This window comes from Caenorhabditis elegans, chromosome X (assembly GCF_000002985.6).
Source record: "Caenorhabditis elegans chromosome X".
Taxonomy (NCBI): Eukaryota; Metazoa; Nematoda; class Chromadorea; order Rhabditida; family Rhabditidae; genus Caenorhabditis; species Caenorhabditis elegans.
In genome coordinates, this window is record NC_003284.9 from 12,036,357 (window position 1) to 12,058,929 (window position 22,573).

Below are 22,573 nucleotides of genomic sequence, written 5' to 3' on the forward strand. Positions count from 1 at the left end.
AGATTTGCACTCTTTGTATTCGATCAAGCTTTTCTCACGTTGCTTGCGTTCTTCTTAGTATCTAATAGAAAATAAACTTTAAGCCAACTATAGTTTGTCAGAGAGCATTTTGTATGTATAATATTCTAAAAAATATTGAGTAATATGCATGAATGAAATCTAAAGTAAAAACTAACATTAATATTAAACTGTAAAACTCTTATTAGAACAATTCAGGAAAATAAAAAAAAACTGTGAATTCTAAAATTTGGAAGTCGATTTACAGTTATATAATTTTTATTAAAGACTTCAATAAATTTATTACACAAGAATAGCTGTCGAAATGAGAGAAACATAAATTAAATATCGAGAGAGTTTGAATTTTGCTCAAATGAGCTGATACTGAGAAAACAACGCGTTCTAACCATTTCATTCTGTTTAAAAAGGAAAACATAGAAAAGATTCCCACCGTTTTTACTTTTAAAAGCTTTTATGTCAAATTTTTGAACTTTCAAATATAAATGTAAATTTGTCACATTGCATAAAACACATCACAAAATACAATGCGTCATCATTTATTTTTCGACGAAAAAAGTCAACATCATAATTTGCTTGTTTGACACGTGATGGCCGAACCAAAATCAAAACCGAATCAAAAGACAGGCAGACACTACAATTTCAGACAAATGGTGGCACAGAAGGAAAACTACAAGAAAGAATGGGAATAAAAGGACGAAAAAACACCTGAAGAAAAATGATGATGTCTGGACAGAACGATGTTGAATGAGAAGGAGAAGGACCTGATTTAATTGAATGAAGCGGCGGAAGGCACGAGGCACACAAAAACGACACGAAAAGGAGAGGGGGAAGCATGATGGAATGGGAAGGTGAGCAAAAACTGGAAGACGGAATTGGGTAGAAACCAGAATAAATGCCTCTAGACTCTAGTTTTGAAGTGTTATAAAGAAAAATTAAACATGCTTAACAACTAGTTTTTTAATGATGTAGTAGAACATTTATTCGAAACTTGTACATATAGTAGCTGTTCCCAAAAACGTTTTTTTCTAGACTTAGGAAAAAATTATCTTTTCAGAGCTTTAAATTGATAAATACACCAGAATTCCGGTGATTGATTTGAACTGACCTAAAAAATTTTTTTGAGAATTTTCAAAGAATTTAAGTCGGTATTTCTTTGAATTTTCAGTTGTCTTTCTGTCATTAAAGCAAAAAAAAGCACCCCGAATTTCTATTTATAGTTAAATTTCTTGTATTTAAAAGTTCATTGTTCCCCACAACTATAGCAACAAAAATTTAGAACATCATACAGAACAAAAATGTGGTTTAGAATTGCCTCTTCACATTAATATTCTTGGCTAAACTAGAGGTGATTTGAATAAAACGTGGAGGTGGTTGACCTGAAACTGAAATAAGTTTTGCAATTTCCCGGTTTAAAAGTTTGTTTCAAACCGGAAAGTAGAAAAAAATTACGGAAAAGACGTTGGTTATTCTGGAAATAAGTATCGAAATATGAGAACAGGAAAAATGAGCAGTAGAAGAAAAAAGTATCACAAAAAAGTGTATATTCGGGAGAGTGTGAGAATAAAAAAGAGAAGCAGGCAGTGTGGTTGAGAAAAGAGTTGCACATAACACGATTTTTGATTTGCATATATATTCTCGGTTGACGACGACGACGACGCCTCACACTCGACCCCCTAAAGAACATCATGTTGCTCTGCGAGAGGGATTGGGGGGCTCTCCGGCTGTTGGTGCTCATGAGCATGCACAACAGCTTGCCGGTTCTTAATCAGTGTCAATTGTTCCGGTGAGGGGGTTATTGAGCGGCTTTTGGTCTTATTGTAAATTGGGTTGTAAATTTGACGGAAGTGCTTTTCATATTTAGGAAATGCAAATAAAAGCTAGCTTGAGTTCTAAAATCAAAGTGAATTTATTCTGAAAGCTTGATCGCTGAAGTTTATTGCAAACTGGACAACATTGAAGCACGAAAACGAAGTGGAACGGATAACTCGATTCATTGAAAAAACGGGATTAAATCATAAGACCATATAAATGAGCTATGTTATCATGTGGACACGTTATGAAAACGGACTTCCGATATAATAATTTTGACAAAAATCCTTAAGTTGTGAGAAAAGGTTCCAAAAACAAGAAAGCGGAAAGATGCGAAACTTTCCAGAAATGTGAACTAGAGTTGTGTAGTTTTTTTAATAAATTATATTTTTTTGTAATTATGTTTATGTCAAAAATCAAAAAAAAAACAACTATTAAACAACAACGTGGTACGGTAATTATGTAAGCATAATTTAAATTAATGACTTCTGATATTTTCTACCATTAAGAGTAATTAAGAAACGTATTAACAACTTATTATTTTCACATAAAACTTCAGTAAGACGTTCAAATAAAAGAAAGGCAAGTAGATCATTATCACATTATAACTGATATTGTTGTGACCAACCGACAATTTTATCAGCGTTGAATTATGTGAGAGACCTCCGCGTCTTCCTCCGTCCGTTTACCCCTAGATTGATGGTTGTGCGGAAATGAGTGATTGATTACAGTAGACTAAGGGAATGTTTTAGAAAATATTATTACGTATTTCGTAGTATGTTCCCATAAAGATCAAAAGTATCAGAGAGGATTAGAAATGAAAAGAAAGGGGAGTCTCGTGAATATTAGTTGGTTGTCTGGGGATTGAGTACGTGCCTTCTGAAATTCGCCTTGGAGACTTGTTTTCTAGTTTAAAATTTGCTGATTTTATAGCTTTGCATGACAACTTCCGGTGTTGCAAGGTGTGCGACTACATTGATGTGTTTCAAATAAAAAAACCAATTATTGAAAGAGAACCAACTTTTGAAAATTCCGTTTTACAAACAAAATTGGAATTATTTTGGAGATTTCAATGTACATCTTACGGTTGTTAGGATACATATTTTGAAAACTAATCCAAGGGCTTATCTTGAAACACTGAAAAATAAGCTAAATAATACAAATAAAATTAGTAACGAAGCTGACACTGAAAATATCAGTCGATATACTCTTATAAATCTTCTATTCATGTCATATCTTAATTGTATCAAGCTACAATAATTCCACTAAACTTTGAATACAATACGGAATTAATACTATTTTTTAGAAGATGTTTCAAGTTTCGACTGAAAAACACGCATTGTTCAAGCTTGAATATATATAAAATTGATTGATTTGGACAATTATTGTTCTAAGATTGTTATCAAGAGCATTCTACTCAGATCAAATTTTAAAGCATAATTGTCTAAGTTTATAACAGAGACAAAAACTGGGCAGGCATTCAAACATTTCCTTCAAGAAAACAAAATGCAAATGGAAAGTTATTTCAAACACTACATTTAGGTGGTCATAGATGACCACCTACCATTCCATGTTATGTACACTTTTATGTACCGTAAAAGTATAATGGAATTGAATTCGGGGTAATGTAATTTGATTCCGAACAGAGTTGAAACGGCAAGACGGTTCTAAACAAACAGGAGCAAGAAATGAAGAAGAAAATCACTAAATTTAGATCGTCATTTTGATTCATATGTGTTTAAATATGAATGATATAATATCATATACAAACGAAAATGAACGCATGATGAGTGGTGTGTAGAGGGAACGGCCGGAGAAAAGGAGAAGCATAGTCGGTATCATTTGACCGAGCAAACAAAATAAACACTGAAATGATGTGCAAGTCAAAGAGTCACGGGCTCGTCGGCAAAAAGGGATAGATAGTCAGAAATTGAAAATGAACAAAAAGTTAACGAGCTTGACTTTTCACTTCCGCGCTTTTTTTCATGTTTCAAAACAGCAAGAAACAAAAATTTAGAAATAAAGTGACTCAGAGAGCTAAAACCGAAAAATAAAATAATGTTGAAACGGAAAGCCTTCTTTGAAATATACTTCAATAAAAAAATACATGAATTCATTATTTTTGCAATACATACTACATATGTTTGAATTATTGGACAGACTATTTCAAACGCTATCGCGGATGAAAAAATTTGAAAAAAAGTCCCAAATAACCAATTTTTGGCATTCCTACTTAACCATCAAATTACTAGGTCTTGTTAAATACATGATGGATATCTACGTTTCAGAGAGCACTAAATATGAGTTTTCACATGACAACTTCCTGATTTGTGGTGATGACGTTGTGTTGCAGAGAACATGAGAAGCGACTAGAAATTGAACCAGAGATTACTGAAAAGATGATTATTTACTTTCGAAAAAACCAAAATTCGTTTCCTTTTTTTACGTTTCTGAAAACGTATGTTTAACATTCGAATATTTACATAAAGAGTCAGGTACAGAAGTCCTTATAATAAGATCACAAATTTGTGACTGATTAGGCAACATGAACTCATTTGAATGCAATTCTCAAATGAGAAAACAACGTCGTTTCAAACACTTACCATTTCGGAAATCATAACTCAAAAGTCTTTGACATCCAACTCACAAAAGCTCGACAATTTTTCAAATGTGTTTTCTTTGTCTTTCACACTCACACCACATAAGCACCGAACACTTTAATACACCCGTCAAAAAAAAATAAACAAAATACAAGGAAGTAAGTGTCGAGTAAACACCGATATGTCTTGGAATGCTCAAATTCAATCTGTTAGATTCACCCATTTTTCTGAAATACTAATGATATTGTCTTGTGACTATCAAACAAATCCAGAGAACCGAGTCAGGCAAATACTGAAATACTACCAAGTGTTAATACTACTTTTGCTTGAATACTACTATTGCTAGAATACTACCTTTGCTAGAATACTACCAAACTGCTAGAATACTACTATTGCTAGAATACTGCAATTGCTAAAATACTACTTTTGTTGCTTAAATACTACCTTTTCGGAAAATTTTATAATTTTATTCATTTTTTCATTGGACTTCTTATTAAGTACTATTTCTGGTCAGATATTTTGAATAAGAAATATTTAACACAGCATTTTGTATTGTGTTAAGACCTAGAAGTGGTTTGAACGGGTTTATTTTGGGATCCAATATGAGAGTATTAATTTGTAGTGAAATAGATTTAAATTAAGCTGTGGACCGTTCTCAGAAAGAGACTCCGATTTTAAAAATTGCCAATTTGTGATTGAAATGGTTGTAAAATATAAATAACATCATCGCAGAATTCAAATATTACTTCCCAGAGTGAGGTTGTAAATACCCACACTTGTTCATAGTTTTACGACTACATATCGTCTCCTTTTTGTTTTGATGACACACAATTATGGGTAACTGATTCAAACATATAACTACTAAAGTATTTCACTTTCAAACACTATATCTACAAGCAAACATATTTGCTTATCAATATCAGCCATATTGGACACCTTAAAAACATATCTCATCTTCAAACTCTCACGATGGCTGAAGAAAAACTTTTTTTTTGAATTTTTCAAGTTTTTTTAGGTTTAGGTACTAATTTGCTCTGATGTATCATTAAACAGCTATTTGATATTTTCATATAATCTGGTTTGTCGCATATTGATGGCGCTCTGTTCATAATCCCAAAAAGGCTTACAATTAGAAAAGTTATTCCTCGCCTTTAAAGTTACGCCTCGCCTTTGTGGAAGGTTTGATCTCAAACTCACATCCACTGATATATAACAAGCTGAACAATGGGATAATAAATGGTAGATTCGAATATTTCAAGGTTCCCAATGAGAAACCCGCTTTCTTAGATGATAAAAAGAAAGGAACAATCAAAAAGCCCAACTCGTAGTCAAATAGAAATGTGCAAGTTTAATAAATACTACTTAACATTTTTCATTTGATCTGGAGTTTTATGTATAATACAATATAGTCCTAGTAAATGAAATGGTGTAACGATTGCAGTAACAATGTGCATAGATAATGTTAAAAATTCAGTAGAATCAAAAAAGTTAATGTTAGGGATACATGATATATTCATTTTTTGGTGTTTCGAACCTAACTGATTCTAGTGAAAACCAACTCTGCGAAATCTCTGCATAAGCACCTGTTCACGAAAACTTATTAATTTTTTTTTAAATTTTATTTTTTTAAATTTTTTTTTTTTTTAAATAAATATATATTTTTTTTACCTTATTCTTTTATTTTTTTTATTTTTTAAAACTTTTTTTAAATCGTGGCAGAACACCCGACACATACATTGTATATCTATGTTGAAACAAATATTTGTAGTTTAATTTATTCTCAAATGTTGCTATTGACTTCAGAACATTGTGCAGCAGGCTTCATTAAACAATAAACCCGTCGGAAGAACAGGATGGTTTTTCGATAAAGTTAACAAAATGAAATATATCTACAAATATTCAATTTTCATGAAGAAGACTAGAAGATCATGTGGCTGGAGGGGCATGAGGGTTGTGTTGGCAAAGTATGGGACAATGTATATTGCAATCTGTGATTAGACAAATGAACACGCGGGATTATTAAATAAACAATTGATAAATTTGTAGGTCATGGTACATACATATCGGAGTTAAAAACTGTTGAGATATGCCCGTAGCAAAAATCGAAGTGAGATGATGAAAATGTTGTTTTATATTACCTAAACAGGGATCTGAAATGATTGCAAAATATGGTTTCTAAATGAGCAATGACTGTTTCATCTGGTCCATTGTTGCAATATCCATTGCTTTGATGTTTCGTGCAGTATCTGTCTGAAAGACGCCGCGCAGATCAGAAGCAGATGGACGATTTCTGGCATTGAGACACTTTTTGGCAGCGTCTTGGAGCACACATGTCGAAGGGAGCTTGTCGCTGAAAATTTGCACATTTTTTCTATAAAAACAGCTGTCAAAATAGAATACTCACAACTCATCGAGACCAGATGCAGGAATTTGCTTCTGCGCCTGGTACGGCACACCTAAGCTGCACATCTCTGCAAGGCAGGTTCCAAACTGCCAAATATCTCCTTTCGCCTCATACTTCTTTCCGAGAGCAACTTCTGGAGGTTGCAGATTCTGATCGATGATGACGTCATCTGCACTACGAGCAGAATTTCCAAAGTCCCCAAGCTTGACCATTTGATCACAAAGCATGTCGAGTGGATCAGTGTATTCGCGAAGAAGGTACACACTAATGGTAGTCACTCTGGTATGGACAATTCCAGCACAGTGAAGGTGCTCAAGAGCTGAAGAAATTTGTTCCGCAAACTGACTGAATCGAATTGAAACCCTTCCAAAGTGCTGAGCAGGGTCGGTGTCTTGATGACAATCCGGAGCTTTTCTATCTTTACTAGAAAAACTATCATATCCAGAAGAAGGGTTCGGAGATGCATTGTTGATTCGCAATGGATGATCGTCATGTTGACTCTGTCTTCCTGAATCTGCAGTGACCGGCGTAACCATAACCTGGCGACGGAGCACAGATCCCACAGAAATGATGTAGTTATGCAGTGAACCGCCGCGGCAATTCTCCATAAGGATTCCCACAACTTGATAAGGATTAGACTCCCACTTGCCAATCAAGACTCCATCGAATCGAACACAGTTTTGGTGAGCTGGGAGAGATTGCAAAAATTCGAGCTCTTTTCTCATAGCAGCCATTGTTTGTTCAGCTGAAAACAAGATTATATGTATTTTAAAACAAAAACACAATTTCAAACTCACAATAATCCTTTGAAATTTTCAAGGAGTAGCAGTGGCTTCTGGCAGAGTCTACTACAGTTGTCATCATCCAATGCGGATTGCCCTCTGGTTTGACTGGTTGGCGAAATTTAAAATTTTGGCAAGGATAAGCTGGCACATTGTCAAAATATTCGAACAACGCTATAGGAGCCAATGGGCTGCAAGTCGGTGAAGTGATACTGTGTTCAGAAGAAGATGCCGAGTCCTGAAAAGATTTTCATAATCTTCTGACAGCACGTTCCAATAAAACTCTGATTAAAATAAGCACACCCAATATACCTCAAACACTTCATCACTCAAGTCTGGATCCACATGGAAATCCAAAATCGATGCGTATGAGTGTTCCTGCATTGTTGGATCCCTCATCGCAATAATAGTCGCGTATGGATTTTCCTTCATTGTTCCAGGAACTCCGTTTGGTTGCATACGGAGAAGATGCGGTGGAATCCGGTTTTGAGGCTGTGGTTGATAGTAAGGGTACAGTTCGTTCTGAAAAGAAGTGATAGATAATGAAAAGTTAGATTCAGTTGAATAGGGTTATTACTTGACACATTGCTCTTCTTGTTCCATTCTGCAAATTGTATCCATAGGTTCGCTGGGCTAACTGAAAAGGAGAGAAGGGTCAATGAAAAGAATAGTGAAACGATGCTTGATAGAAGTTGAAAAACCGAACATATTGACTTACCGCTGCTTCAATATTTCTATTAATATGATCTACAGGCTCGAGCCTAAAGTTTGGTGGCCGTACTCCAATGACTGTTCTTGATGCATCAGTGGTATCCACGTATGCGTATACCATACGTTCACCGGTTCCATAACTACTGTCATCCACTTTTTTAGGCGCCTTCCTCCTTTTGTGAATGAATAGAATTGCAATAAGGACAAGGACGATGATAGTGGAAATGAGGAGAGCTCCTAGTCCAACTGACGTTGGGATGTCAGATGTGAGCAAAAATGACATATACGAAGGCTCGTTAACTCTCATGATCTAGAAAAAAGTTATTTCATGATTTCAAGAAATTTGCAAATCAGCATACCTTGATCTTTTTTGATTCACTCTGTCTTTGTTTGTTGTCGAATGCAGATACTTCTACCTCATAGTTACAATCAGCATCGGGGACGTAAAATGCAACTTTTCGGTGGGTGTATGTTACTGCTCTGCGAATGGGCTCGTATTTTTCGCACTTGTTGTTATTTGGAGTGATGAGTGGATGCACAGAAAACATGAAGTGAGACATTGAAAGAACTGTGTGTGTTTGATTGATTGAACCATCTGTAACTATTCAAAAATTAAGTATACTGAATATCTCATGATTAGGTACCTGCAAAGTAAGTCCATTCGATAACAAGAGCGGTTGAGGACGTTAAATTCCATTGTGGGTAGAGGGCTTGCACTGGTGGCGGAGCTGAAATACAAGTTTTAAATGGAACAAATCCCTTATAATCCTTTTTTGTTAAAATTCTCTCCCATGCACAAAGAACTGAGTTCTCATGTCGTATTTCCAAAATAACGTCTCGGATATTCGCAAGATAAATGTTCCAAAACACTGGCCCATTCTTCGAGATTTTACAAACAGATACCAATGCTTTTGCTCGTTTTGTAAGGGTCGTTCAGTATTTTGCATTTTAAATGTTTCACTTACCACACATGCTCATGTCGTTAACCATGTCAGTGCATGATGGGACTTGGAACATTGTCGTTGCAAGTGCAGCTGTGGGATGATTAGAGTCACTAGCGGGTACAAGTCGCATTGTGTACGTTTGGTTGAAGTTGAGTTTTTTGACAATGATTTCACGCGTGTGATCCTGAATGAGAAAGAATATGTAAATTTGAGCTGTTCGCCTGCTAAGATTGTGAAAATGACTATGAAACTTTCAGGAAACAATAACGATCTTTCATTTTCAGTATTCTGAAGTGCTACCCGTTGGAAAATTTAGTAGCGCAAGTATGGATTTTTTGTGCATAGTTATATTACTTCCATACACCCGGTATTAATTAAACACATTTTTTTAAAGTATGAGAATTTTCAGCCAGTTTATGGTCAGCTAACCTGTCATTCCAGCATTAAAAGAATGATTTCAATCAATTTCTCCACTCTAGCGTAAGAGGGGGAATTCAAATATCAATAATGCTCTGAATAGCGGCCAGTTTTGTATTTAGTAATGAACGCTCCTTACCATTTGAAAGTCGATACTCTTATATTCGGAGCTGAGCCCATTTTTGTACATGATCTGTAACGTGCATGCTGGAACATGAACACTCGTTCCTTGGTCGAATGCCATATGTGCAGCTGCCTTGTCATCATTCCACTCAACAGATTTTAACGACATGTCTACCGAGGTGTTTGTGAGAACGTTGTTGATATTGTACCATTTGGAGAGAACAATCCCTCCAACGGCTCCATTTTCGTCAAATGTTGAGACTCTGAGACGAACTTCTAAGTCAGATGCGCTTTCAATTGGTGCATTGAATGTAAAGTTGCAATGAGAGGAGTAGCACTGAAAGTTGAATAACAAGTTAAGATTTGGTTTTGATAGTATTCAGTTTTTCTTGTCATTCCCTACAACTAAAGTTGTTTAGAAAACCCTAAAAACTGACTGACAACTTTATGGTTTTTGTCTTAACGATCCTTTAATCCTTGAGTAGTAGTGCACGTCTAAGCAATGCATACTACAACTACTACGCTTTGTGACATGACCCGACCGCTACATCAAAAAAGACAAAGTGTCACCTCTTTCCAGTCCCAATTCATAAGCTTTCGATGATGAGTTAGAATAGCTTCCATTTTACCCAATTCAGATTCACACGCTCTTCTCAACATTCAGTTACCATTTCTTTTAGGAAGCTCTTGACGTGTGAGAGGGGAAAGATCTGGATGGAATCTGAGAGATTGTACGACTTCAAGTGGTTCTATTTTGCTCTTGTTGGAAAGAAGTTTTGCATTTTTCTACGGAAGGTGCATTTTTGGATATTTCATACATTTCATCTTCAAAAATCATACACCTCAGATATGTACAAAATCAGAAGAACCCACTTGAGTTTATTTACTGGACGCAAAAGGGGGAGAAGCCGCTTTCTTCATAACTCGCCGACTACTAACTTATGCAAAGCTGGCTCAAGATGTCGTGAAAATCACTAATTTGACGAGCGGCGCCCACTTTGAAAAGTGTCCGTCAAAATCTAAACATGTAGCATGACAGAAAAATGGAACTTTTCCATGTTATCTCCTCTACAACAACCACCTAACCTTCCTCTAATAAATTGTCTTTGTCCTCATGCCCTCCGCGTTCGGAGGTAACAACTGACAAGTTGGAAAATTAATGACACTCAGAACATGTGTTTGAAACTGTAAAACTCACCCAATCCTGATACACAATATAGGTATCTTCATCATCAGCATCACGAGCGACAACTTCCACAAAAAACACATTCTCAGTTTCAGGGACTCCATCATCCAGCACAAATAGGACTTTTCCAGCAAATACCCGTTTGCTGGTAGTTGCTGAGCTGTTCTTGGCAATGTAAGGGATGCTGTCCAGGCACAGAATGCTCACATCTTTGATCACGTTTTCTCGTGGGGGTTTCACTAAAAATTCAAAATTTAGTAGATAGCTTGAAAGAAGGAGTAACGTCAGTGAGGAAAATACTGGAAAATGTAGTACATACTAATGAAGTTTCCAAAACATATTTTTAGAACTGTAAAATTCCGCGAAAACTATTATAGTTCAAAAATATGGATTACCGCTTATGTTTTTTGATTTTCTAGAACGTTCTTGTCACTTAAACAAGTCGCTTAAACTTGATTTCTAAAAAATTCGCATTTCTAGTTGATAACCGAAAAGTTGTCAAAACATTAAAAAATCGATTACAATAAATTGCAAGCAAAATACAAAATAAAATATCAGTGTCAACATTTTCATGTGGTATGCATATGCTGAAGCATTAGTTTTTATTTTATTTTTTTTCTTGTTGAGAATACTCCTTCTTTAATGGTCCCCTGTTTTGGAAATATACACAAAACTTTATCTGACAATGTTTCAGTTTTGAAACCACTTTACTGTTGTTTTACTCAACTTTCCTCTCACAATCAAAAGTAATACAAAATAGCCGGTGAAATATCAACGCCTTTGCAAGTCCCTCATAAATTTAGTTACTTCTTGTCACGCAATATTGCACATCAATCATTGTATCATCAATTTCTCGTCAAAACGTTTTTCACCCTCCCTTTTTTGGCCTTACGGTGCGGAACGCCATTTTTGATAAGTGTTTCGTATCGAATTAGGCTTGCTTTTCGGTTGACCTTGTGCTACGTCGATGAAGACTGACAAAAATTAGGAGAACCGGGGAACGGTGGAGAGGAAAAATAGACCCTCGTGTTTTTCTCAAATTAACGTTTGTTACTGGTAAGGCGATGATTTTAGGAACAGTGGGGAACTTTAGTTCAAGTTAAATATTGATCAAAAGCAGGAAGATATATAGTATTTTGAAAATTAATAATATGTTAAAATAGATCTAATCTCAGTATTTTAAAAGCCAAGTTTAACTTAAAAATTTGAAAAAAACATGAAATTCCACGCGTGTACAAAATTTCTCAGTCCCTTGTTTTTTCGTCACTTATAGCTTAACCCTTTTCTTACCGTCAACATTTGCAGAAATTTGCTGAAACGCCGACTGTCCGTAGCGAAACGCAGGCAGGTTCAAATCGGTGTAGTCGGGGCTGTTGCATCCCAATTTACACTGTAAAATGGAACATGTTTTTTTCCGTCTTCTTTTCTTTTCTGTTTTCTCTAATATGTTTAGCCAGTTAGTTAATTAGCTGGTGTCTGAGATAATCAGAATGGAACCAGCTGCAAATGTCACTCACCAGCGAAAATTCGGTCTTGTTAAAAACATCAACTTCGTGATACAAAGTGTCCGTGTTCGAGATGCGTTCCTTTATCTCGCCAAACTGCAAAACAAAAAGTTATCCCTTCCGCACATAATCCGTTTGTTCCGGAAATGTTGTATTTTATTTCAAAACCTAAATATTAACTCAGTGACCCGGAAGAATTGATGTGATCATCAGAATTCGCACATAGAAGTAATACAATAATAATAATACATATCTCATACACGTACACATGTTCTCTTTTTGAAGAGCTTGGACTTAAGGGTTCTCATATAAATTATGCGAATATGTGGCAAGAGCCTGCCGGACACAAGAATTTCCCATACCTGAGTGATACATCGCTTTTGACATGGTCCGAATATTGGGAATGGCGGAGAGTTTGCAATGACTTCTGTGGTAATCAAGAGAAGAAGAATTTGCAGGTGGAGGAGCCTCATTTTGACATTGGTGATTTCTGAAAAAGTTAATTTAAGAGCTATTGAAATCTAGAAAATAAAATGGAAAAACGCTTTGGTTTGTTGAGAAAATGTGAGGAATAAGCAGATGTTCTTTTTTTCAATTTTTTACAAACAAATTCGTATGATGACCCCCAAACTGTTTGTGCAGCTAGCTCAGTGAGGCAGAAATTGGGACCCCAAATCAACAACATTTCTTGACAGCTTTCCTTTTTGCGTATCATCTGCTGCTAAAACTGCAACTGAAAATACATATGTTCTTCTCGCTTTCTTGACAAGAACCTTTCCAAAAAAATGCCAAGTTGAGTTATTGACGTGTCACGTCAAGGATTAATCAGAAAATTGGAAAAGGTGAAGTTTTGAAGCATTTCACAAAATGGGAGAAGGAGAAACCCGAAACATTTTTTCACAAGAACAACGAACAAGAAAATTGCTGAGCCAAGAAAAACGAGTAAATCTACTTTTCGGCGCATCCGACCTGATTGGAAAAAAGAAAGAAAAAACGAGTACATGGCGACACAGAAAATCCCATATATCTAGAGAATTAGGTAGAGAGAAGGGGGGGGGGGCGGCTCCAAAAGTTTAGAGATGATGCTTTTCGAATGAGATAATGAGGTTGTGGCATATGGTACCAAAGTGGATCAATTATGCGTGAAGAGATCAAGCGAGACAAACACGACCATGTTATTATTGGTTGCGATTATGATGACTTACTAGTAGGAAATTAAAGAAAACGACTAAAACTCTTTATTCTTTTTTTTTCCTCCTTATTAGGCTAATCGCTCGCGGTTCTTTGCAGTGGTTTGTGTGTTTGTTGCTAGTAACCTCAAAAACAAAGGCCCAAAATCCTTGAATTGGGCAATGCTTAGTTTTGAGACAAGTAATGGATAGATTGAATGGAGATACGGGCTTGAAATGGGAGCGCCGAGATAGAATTGAAAGTAGAGAAGAACATCACGAAAAAGGCGTAAAAGTTCTGGCGACTCACTCATCTCCTCTACAGCGCCGCCCCTCCCGCCCCATCGCCTTCCGTTTCCTTTTCCAATTTAAACGGATACTCTCAATCTGACACATTTATAGTGGGAAACAAACTGAAGCGGTCCCCCCACTCCTCCCTCCGTTCTTAGGGTGATTGGTTGGGCTCCCGATGAGAACGAGTTGCAGTTTTCGTTTTTGGGAGAGCATTGAGGTTAAGCTCAACTTGGGAAGTTGTATAGTTCGAGATTGTCGTGAAGTTGACCAGGTTGAAGAAATCGTTGAAATTTAGGAGTCAGAAAGTTCTTCTAATAGTAAGCTTATTTAGTTGAGGGCAAACAGAGATCTAACATTAAAAACAAATTTTACAAGTTCAAGACCTGCAACAGAAAATTCAACTATCAGTCTGGTTTTAAAAAATTGAACACTTCTGTGTTTTTCACTAATACAAAATCTTTGATAATATTCAATTTTCCTAAACTCTTCTTCCCCAAGCCGTTGCCCTCCGTACCAGGCGGCGCAAATTTTTTGGTATTTGAAAGGCCCCTCCCTTCCAAAGTTGATCAAAAATTCAGAAATAGAGAACTTGTTCACCTTACCAAACAAAGCAGTGCGGAGCCCTCCAATTTTTCGCGCAAGACCAGGTTTGCTGATGAATATCAAATCCATGCAAGTCCCAAGCTGTCAGAAAACTTTGAGGTTTGAAGCAAAAAACTTCAAGATGAAAGACTTTTTAGAGAGGGAAGAAGGAACATGTGAGATCAGAACATCATAAAGTTTATGAATACTTCTTGGAAGACTTGATAAAAAATCAAAAACTCAAATAGTGAAGTTGTGGACCGTGTATTAAAATATTCAAAACTTTAAAAAATCATAAATATTCAAAGCCGGATCTCAAAATGAAAGTTCTAAGAATTAAAAAAAGTTGAAAGCAGACGGAGAAGAGAACCTTTCTAGAAAATTGAAATAGTTGAGTTGAAATATTGCAAAGTGAAATTTACGAGATGAAATTGCGAAAAGTGAGGCTCGTCCCCCGACGATACCTTCTCCCCAGCCCCACTTATATATTTAACTCATCATGAGAAATTGAGCAGGAGGAGTAGAAGATGATTATGAGCACTCTTCGTTTTCCCTCATAACCATCTGGTGGCAACCCGCAACCCCACGCACCTTTCGCCCTCTCGCATCCATTTCATATTATCAAAACTATTATTGCTTTTCAATGTGGTCGTCTATTGAGAAATCAAAACCCACCTCTTCTCCTCGAGATCCATTTTCAAGCTATGAAAACAACGTGATGGGAGTCTATTTTGCATACCGTATCATGTTTTATTGTACAAAGAATGGTAATTATGAATAGTAACGGATGGTCGCGTGTTGAATTGCCACCAACCATCTTCTCGTTAATTACAGGTTCAATGTATAGAGAAAAAGGTCAGATTGTCTTGGAAGGACCATAATAGAGTAGGAAAACTAGTGGATCTATAGATACCAATCTCTTCATGATTGCCTTACAAAAGCGGTGCGATCAAGCAGAAGCGACAGGAATATTGTAAAGAAACATAGTCAAAAAGAAAATACAGTATGCTCTTGCAGACTCATAATATTGTTATAAATTATTTGTACATATATCCTGAAACGTCTAGTTTTTAATAGTGATAGCTATAATATAAGATTTCTGTCAATTATTTTGGGTTTTAAGAATGTCTGCTCATTTGTCAGAGTTTTGGTAATGAAGCAAGAACTACTAAAATATGCTAATGCTGAAAAGCTGCTAAAATAAAATATTAAACATTAAAAGCAAAGTGGTACATTTCACAAAAAAATAGTGTTGTGGATTTCTTCCGTAAGATGGCGAAAATTTGAGTGTACTTTGAAGACTTAGCCGAATCGAAAATATAGTAGCTGTATCCGGAAAAGGAAAACCTGACATCCACATAAATCAACAAGTATTCGGAAAGTCTAATAAGAGTGAAATGGTACAAGCCTTGCGACTCAATGTCACACCATTGTCCGACAAAAGGAGAGGCAAAAACAAATCATGCGGTGGGAGGGCGTTGGGCAAAAGTTTCTCTTTTTCCGACATGGTTAGTGTCGGAGGTCCTAATGAGAGAGGTGACGGAAGCCGACTGGTTTTGAGAAGAGCCCGTAATTATTGGCACTCCTTCTCCGGTCACAATTTCATCGTGGCGGCGTGGCGCGTCGACTCTTTCAGTGTAATTGTCTAGGTTTTGTGGGTTTAGTGTTAGAGCGCCGGAAATTGGAAAAAAAAGAGGGACTGATATTGATAGCTCTTTCAATAATTTCACACAGGAAGTATAGAAATATACAAATAAGGAAAATGGAAAATATGAAAGTCACTACGGAGAGGTCTTCATGAAAACGTAAGGCGGAGCTACAAGCCATCATTCTTCTTGTTTCTTCTAAACACGACGCGGGAAAGTAAGAAGGAGGGGGTCTACGTACACAAGCCGCTCCCATGGTGGAAAAAATGGGAGGAGACCCGTCTCGAGACTTCTGCAGACGGGACAGAGGAGAAGCGGTGGGAAAGGAGAGAATGGTTTGTTTCCGGAGAGATGAAACTATTTGGAGAAGAAGCATCATGCGGGGAACAGAAGGAGGATATTTGGTGTAAAATCAAATGGTCAAACCTCAAAACTATTAAAGATAGAAATTAAGTTTCAGTTAACGGTTTTGCTTTTTTGTTTCCCATAAAATGGTTGGAAAAATACTAAAAACAAATTAATCGAAATAAATGTATTATTTTCGCTAAATTTAATTAATTCCAGATTTAGGATGCAACACAGTTAAATTTAAACTTACTGCTACTATGATGTTTTAAAATCGATTCCAAAAGTTGTCACTGGTGTCATATCTAACCATTTATTTATTCAATTTTTCATAGTAATTTTCTTTGATATTATCAGCAAAAAACGTGAGTATTAGCCAATAATATTTGAAACAGAAAATGTAAGAAAACATTGAAAAGCCAAAAATTTGGGTCTTTCAATTTCTACTACCTGACACATATCGAAAATTCAGTTTTACGTGTGGTTTCTTTTAAAGATTTCTTGGAAAAAATAGCGTAGGAGGTTCTGAACACCTTTCGATGTTCGTTTCTCTTTTTTGAGTAGGTGTTGAGAAGAAGGAGGAGGAAGGCGACAAACTTTTTATGACATCTACACATGATATCTCTCAAAACGAACAAAAATGACTAAGTGGTCTAAAAATGGAAAAGAGGAGGAAGCAGTGCAAATGCATATATATCAATTGTTTGGTTAGACTGTGCTTACAAGTTTATTTTCTGGGGGAAGAGGACAGTTCTCACAATTCTCACAACACCTGCTGACACATCGTGTACAAGGACATTGGAACACTTCCAAGACTAAGTTTCAAAAGAGTTAAGCTTCAAAATGTTTATATACGACACCAACAATGTTCAATATATTGATGTGGGCTCACAAAAAAAGATGCCAGGGTGCAAATAAGAATTGGTGCACACCATTGAGGAGGTGTCACCAAATGATGGCCCGTCATAGCTGGGTGATTCATAGGTAAGGGTTTCTCTATTTGCATGCCATTTTTTGACACTTGGAAGATGTTTTGAGTCGACAGAGTTTGAAAGGTCATATTAAAAGCAAAGAGGTACATTTAATAATACATTGCTTCAAATTTTTTATATTGAAAAATTTTAAATTGGGAAAAACGCTTTACACTATTTTTAATTACTACAATAAAAAACTTCAAAAATGGCTCAGTAGCTTTCAAAATTTAAAATGAAATATAATTTGACAACAAAAAATTTTAAGAATAGCGGCATACCAAAATAGCACGAAATGTGTGAAAATGCACATTTTGCTGAGCTCTCTCGCAAAAAACCCCTTGGCACGCGAGAATGTAAAGAACACCTCTGGGAGGGACGTATCACTAGAGAAAAAATCTCGAATTATGACATATGTATATCTACAATTCGCTGGTTCGAATTGAATAAGGCCGACCAGACTTGTCGGCACCCTTTTTGCCGCCTTTTTCGTGAAAAGAAGAACAAAGCCTATAAAAGTGCCCGTGAACGGTGAGAGGGAGGGGCGCGAACAGTGCGCGCGGGGATAAGAAGAGGGCAAAAAAAAAAACATATAGAGACACACTTATCCAATGCACAAAAAACGAATAAAGAGGTGGTTGGATGAGATGAAGGAAGACACCGTTAGAAAGGTATGGAAAGGATCCGATAACCATCGGAAGCACTTGGTGCCGATATCAAAGTGAACGGAAATGCCGACAGACAGGTAGGCAAACGAACTGTTTTGTACGTCTTAATGAGAGGTAAAAAGGATTGAAATTCGTGACATTTATTTTAAAACTACTTTGGTTCATAGATCTGACTAACACCATAAAATAACAGCTCAGCTTTGAAGTTGTCCGACTCACATATTCAGTAACTGTGTGGACCATTTGCAGCCACCCAGGACAATTTATTTTTTCGGGACAAAGATACAACGGTATCGGAAATCGAAACGCAACTTGAAATGAAATAAATAATTCGTTCATTACTCAACATTTTATAAGTATTTTATATTTGTAAGCTTAGAAATGGTCCTCACGTTTTTATTTTTCAACATTTTTGTAATTTCAATTTTCCGTTCCGAATTGCGTTTCGATTATACACACCAACCGATCAAACTTCAAACCACACATTGAAACTTTCACGTCACCCACAAAATGAAAGTAAAATAAGTAGTTATCCTAAAACCATAACACGACAGTATAGTCTTTCCTGTCAATTACACGTTAGCCGCTTTTGGTCTCCAAACATCCAAACAATCGGTCCTTTTTTCACAGCTAATTGCCGACAAAAACACAAAGACAGTGTGCCAAAACGCGAAACTCGAGACACTATGCAAAAAAGAAGATCCATTGACACGTGCGTAGGAGAGGGCAAATTGGTAAATATCCCATCAAGGTACAAGTACAAACAAGCTCTTTAGAGCCTTTGAGGACGGAGGGAGAGAGAAAGTATATGCCAACTTTCGCGAGTTGACACAATTAGATCAACTTGGATCAACTAACTGGGAGGGGGGGGGATAGAGATGAGGGTGTTCGAGTTGAAGTACTCGCTTAAATTGCCTGTTTTAATTCGAAATTTCTAAAGGGCAAATTATTGAAGCTTTCACAAAATGCTTTGAAAGAGTCTTGAAATTAAACATTTCAAAATAGAATCTCAGATTTGGTTGCATTTAAAGAATTAGATTTTTTGACCTTAAAACAGAAACAATTGATTGACCGGAATTTCACTATCGGCTTCGTGCCTGTTTTTAAAACTGTAGCAACTGTTTTCGAAATTTATGCGAAATCTAGAACTATTAGGTACGTGCTGGAATTATATTTCTAGAACAACGTTTTTCAAATACCTGTTTAACTGTGACAGTTTTACTACAATAATTCTAGTGAGTACAGAAGGGAAAAAACAACTTGTTCCGTACATTTGATCCCATGTTATAAAATTTTTTATGAAAGCCGTTCATGTCTTGATCGAAAATAAGTTTCAGCGTGTATAAAAAGCTATACTAACAGAGCAGCAAACACCTATATTTGTTCCTGGAAACTATTAACATTAAATATAATACTCTCCAAAATAAAAACCAACCGACTGGCGGATAATACATTTTTGAATAAAAGCTGCACCGGAAATAGTGAGCGCCTATCCTTCACTGACCAGTCTCGTCATTCTCCATAACACTAACGATATATACATGAAATCCGAGAAGGTGGCAAAAATAATGACCACTTTCTTTGGTTTTGGTTTTCTTTGATGACGAAAGAGAGAAGGACCGAAAAAGAAAGGTGTGTATGAAAATGTGGTCCCCTCCTCTGGTCTCCCAAAACCGCGCCTCTCTGACTTCGCATCGTAAATCAGGGTTCCGGAGGAAGACGACACCGTGTGGGGGGTGAAAGCAAAAGACAAGTAAATCAAAATCGCGAAGCCCAAACGACACGTGTCATTTGACATCGGTCATGTCGAAAAGGAGGGTCGCTTTCCGTTTCGGTTCAACCCGTGCAACACCCACTATTCTCACGGAATTGCAATTTTGAAAGCGATTCAATCGAAATGGGAATACTACATGTAAGCCGTGCCGAGAGAGCAGATGCATCCATTCAAAAAAGGTTCAAAAATTGTGTTTCATAAAAGGCGCTTTTTTGGAAGGCGCTGGTTCTTTTGTATGCACAAGTTCCTCCCTCAGTCATCGTTCTTCTTGTTCAATACTGGTTCCTGTTAGTTATCACCGTTTCCGATTTAAATATTTGCAATATTCTATCTTATACAGTTCTCTGTAGACTAAAATCGACTCCTAGAATTATGGTAGCTATGATTTGTTTTTAGTTTTCTCTTGTTAAAAAACCCGCTGACAAATGTCAAAATATTGTTAAATTACCTAGCAATCAATTTTACTTTCTTATTATTTTCCCCGTTACGTTCCCACTTTTAAATCTCTAAGCTTTCTGCCTCCCCTTATTTCCCACATCTGCACTTCATAGCTCAATTTGTCATCGGCTTATGGTAATTTCTGCCGAAGGCCGATGAAAAGAGGCATTGTCAGGTTCTCGGGTCTTGTATGATATGAAATCCTGAGTGACAACACTTGTAATCCTATTTGTAGCGCCTGTCTCCTGTCCTCACTACGTCTGGCGACTCACCTTGTCACGACGATTGATGTGTGCAGTGACCAATCCGCTCCGTGATCCTTGCGTGCCACTGTAATTGGATTAATTTGTATTTTTTGGGGAAAATAAAAACTTGAAAGCGGGAAGAAAGAAGAAACAAATGTAAATACACAAGGTGTTGTGGGAAACATATTTTGTAGCAAAACTAGGAATGATAGCTAGGATAGAATGTGGGGGTGAAAAGTTGACAAATAGTTGACGAAAATGCGTCTGCAAACAATGCCACAAAAACAAAAGAGAGTTTTATCATTTGCAGGAAAATTGAATTTGAGGATAAAATGACGAATTTTAAACGCGTGAGAATTGACAACAAGATCTGAAACAGCCGGTTAATTAATAACCATCCCAAAAGTGATAGTTCAAAAACATGAAAATGAAATAGTCTTGAAAAAAACCAACAAAGCGAAAAGTTCTTAGTAAGTTTTGGTTGAGTTTCACTATATGCATGTACTCAAATATCTGTCGGAAATTTAAAAAATTTAATAGTAATACACTAAGATTTTTATAATTTTGTTCTATTTGTTAGAAAGAAGTCTTACAAAACGAAAACGAAAAAAAACTGATCACAATGACTCTATCGGAACCGAAGTGCAACAGCGAGGAACAAATTGAATTTTTCATGTTTTCGAATAGATCAGTATTTGAAAAATATGTGTAAAAAAATTCAGGACATACTTAAATTTATTGAATCAAAAGTACAATTTTGCCAAAACTGAGGAGAAGCCAAATCCCATGTACAGTATTCATGTCAGTCTGCCCAATTATACCCTTGAAACCGATGTCCTGCTGAGTCTGCCAAACTGGAAGAAAAGGAAAAGTGGCAAATTGTAGATACAGATGACAATAATTTTTTTTTACTCATTTTCCGCTTTTTCCAGGATTGTTGAATGGTCAAGCGGTTTGGTTTACTAGAAGTTTCATGTAGAGAAAATAAGTTGTTTGTGACATAAATTTGGAAAGTAGCAGTATGTTGCCCGCTGGTTCAAAACAGTCCTAATAGCTTGCAATTTGTCATGAGCGTTAGCGAAAGGACGGGACAGTGTAAAAGAGAGCTTTGAAACAATGCCACGATATCGGGACAAGGGCACAACAAGGAGAGACAGAAAGGAATCCGAAAATTGATGGCCAAGTCATGGATGATACTTGTAATTAAGTGAAATTCGCTTTAACGCGGATGACGGGATGACAGAAAAAACAGATTTACAGTTTCAATGAGAACATTCAGTTTTAGTTTGAAACATTATTCATGTTTGTTACGCATAAATGTGAACATTATCTTGTAAATTTAGTCAGTGTTCCATTCACATTTTTTTGTGAGAAGAACAATGAAAGCAAGTATAAAAACTACCAAAATATGGGCGGGGCTTATTATTGATTTTCATTGGCTTGTTGATTTTAATTATTCAAAGTGTTTTGTGTCTTTCAAATTTGTTTGAATATGGGTACTGTTCAGACTATTAAACAATTTATTTTAAGCCCAAAAGAATGATCCGCCATTATATGGTTCAGTAAAAAAAACAGTTTTAATTCTAAAACAACATGTTTTACTAAATGCATATACGGAATGAGCACGTTCTAGATTAATTTTCGGGTTTACCATGAAAATTCTAGCATTTTTCCAGCTTCTGAATCAATATAACCAAGCAAAACAAGAAGAACAAACTGATTAGAAATATATGTACCAATATAAAGAAAAATTTCAGTTTAAATATTGTTTTTATGGCCTACGTCTCCCATCTATTCAATGATTCATACAAATTTCCATTACAGGAAACAACATAGACTCTTGTGAAAAAATTGCAAATCATTTCGATATATTGAGGATCAAATTCTTGTGAATGAATACTATGCACGTAGCTTATTTTCAAGACAAACAAATAAGAAATAG

The 22,573-nt window shown here is 36.2% G+C and overlaps 1 protein-coding gene and 5 non-coding genes across 7 annotated transcripts; 3 read left to right on the forward strand and 3 right to left on the reverse strand.

Annotated features, from left to right (window-relative positions):
• Positions 1-6,189: 6,189 nt before the first annotated feature.
• On the reverse strand, positions 6,190-20,717 carry B0198.3 (Protein kinase domain-containing protein). Of its 2 annotated transcripts, NM_001375151.3 has the most exons (15): positions 20,659-20,717; positions 12,862-12,989; positions 12,512-12,595; positions 12,285-12,384; positions 11,007-11,233; positions 9,825-10,145; positions 9,290-9,452; positions 8,969-9,052; positions 8,684-8,919; positions 8,332-8,634; positions 8,191-8,250; positions 7,926-8,135; positions 7,629-7,851; positions 6,832-7,576; positions 6,190-6,777 (listed from the first exon to the last, which is right to left on the reverse strand). In NM_001375151.3, exons 2-15 carry the CDS (start codon positions 12,970-12,972, stop codon positions 6,603-6,605), a joined length of 3,042 nt encoding a protein of 1,013 aa, NP_001361822.1. In that variant the 5' UTR covers positions 12,973-12,989; positions 20,659-20,717; the 3' UTR covers positions 6,190-6,602. The 2 variants fall into 2 exon arrangements, 1 of the variants encoding a protein (NP_001361822.1); NR_072205.1 differs by lacking the exons at positions 7,629-7,851; positions 7,926-8,135; positions 8,191-8,250; ... (8 more) ...; positions 12,862-12,989; positions 20,659-20,717 and having other exon boundaries at positions 6,603-6,777; positions 6,832-7,000.
• On the forward strand, positions 13,165-13,303 carry B0198.5. The gene has a single exon (NR_072206.1). It is a non-coding gene; the product is annotated as an Unclassified non-coding RNA B0198.5 (non-coding RNA).
• B0198.9 lies at positions 13,432-13,645 on the forward strand. Its single transcript, NR_072207.1, has one exon. It is a non-coding gene; the product is annotated as an Unclassified non-coding RNA B0198.9 (non-coding RNA).
• B0198.7 lies at positions 13,860-14,074 on the reverse strand. Its single transcript, NR_072208.1, has one exon. It is a non-coding gene; the product is annotated as an Unclassified non-coding RNA B0198.7 (non-coding RNA).
• B0198.6 lies at positions 13,893-14,107 on the forward strand. The gene has a single exon (NR_072209.1). It is a non-coding gene; the product is annotated as an Unclassified non-coding RNA B0198.6 (non-coding RNA).
• Positions 14,986-15,218, reverse strand: C15A7.6. The gene has a single exon (NR_072210.1). It is a non-coding gene; the product is annotated as an Unclassified non-coding RNA C15A7.6 (non-coding RNA).
• Positions 20,718-22,573: the final 1,856 nt, after the last annotated feature.

Coding starts and splice junctions, on each gene's coding strand:
- B0198.3 (NM_001375151.3), bottom strand. CDS start 12,972: ATGAGGCTCCTCCACCTGCAAATTCTTCTTCTCTTGATTACCACAGAA. Junction 11,234..12,284: donor AATTTCTGCAAATGTTGACG/GTAAGAAAAGGG, acceptor TTGAATTTTTAG/TGAAACCCCCACGAGAAAAC. Junction 7,852..7,925: donor TGAGTGATGAAGTGTTTGAG/GTATATTGGGTG, acceptor AAATCTTTTCAG/GACTCGGCATCTTCTTCTGA.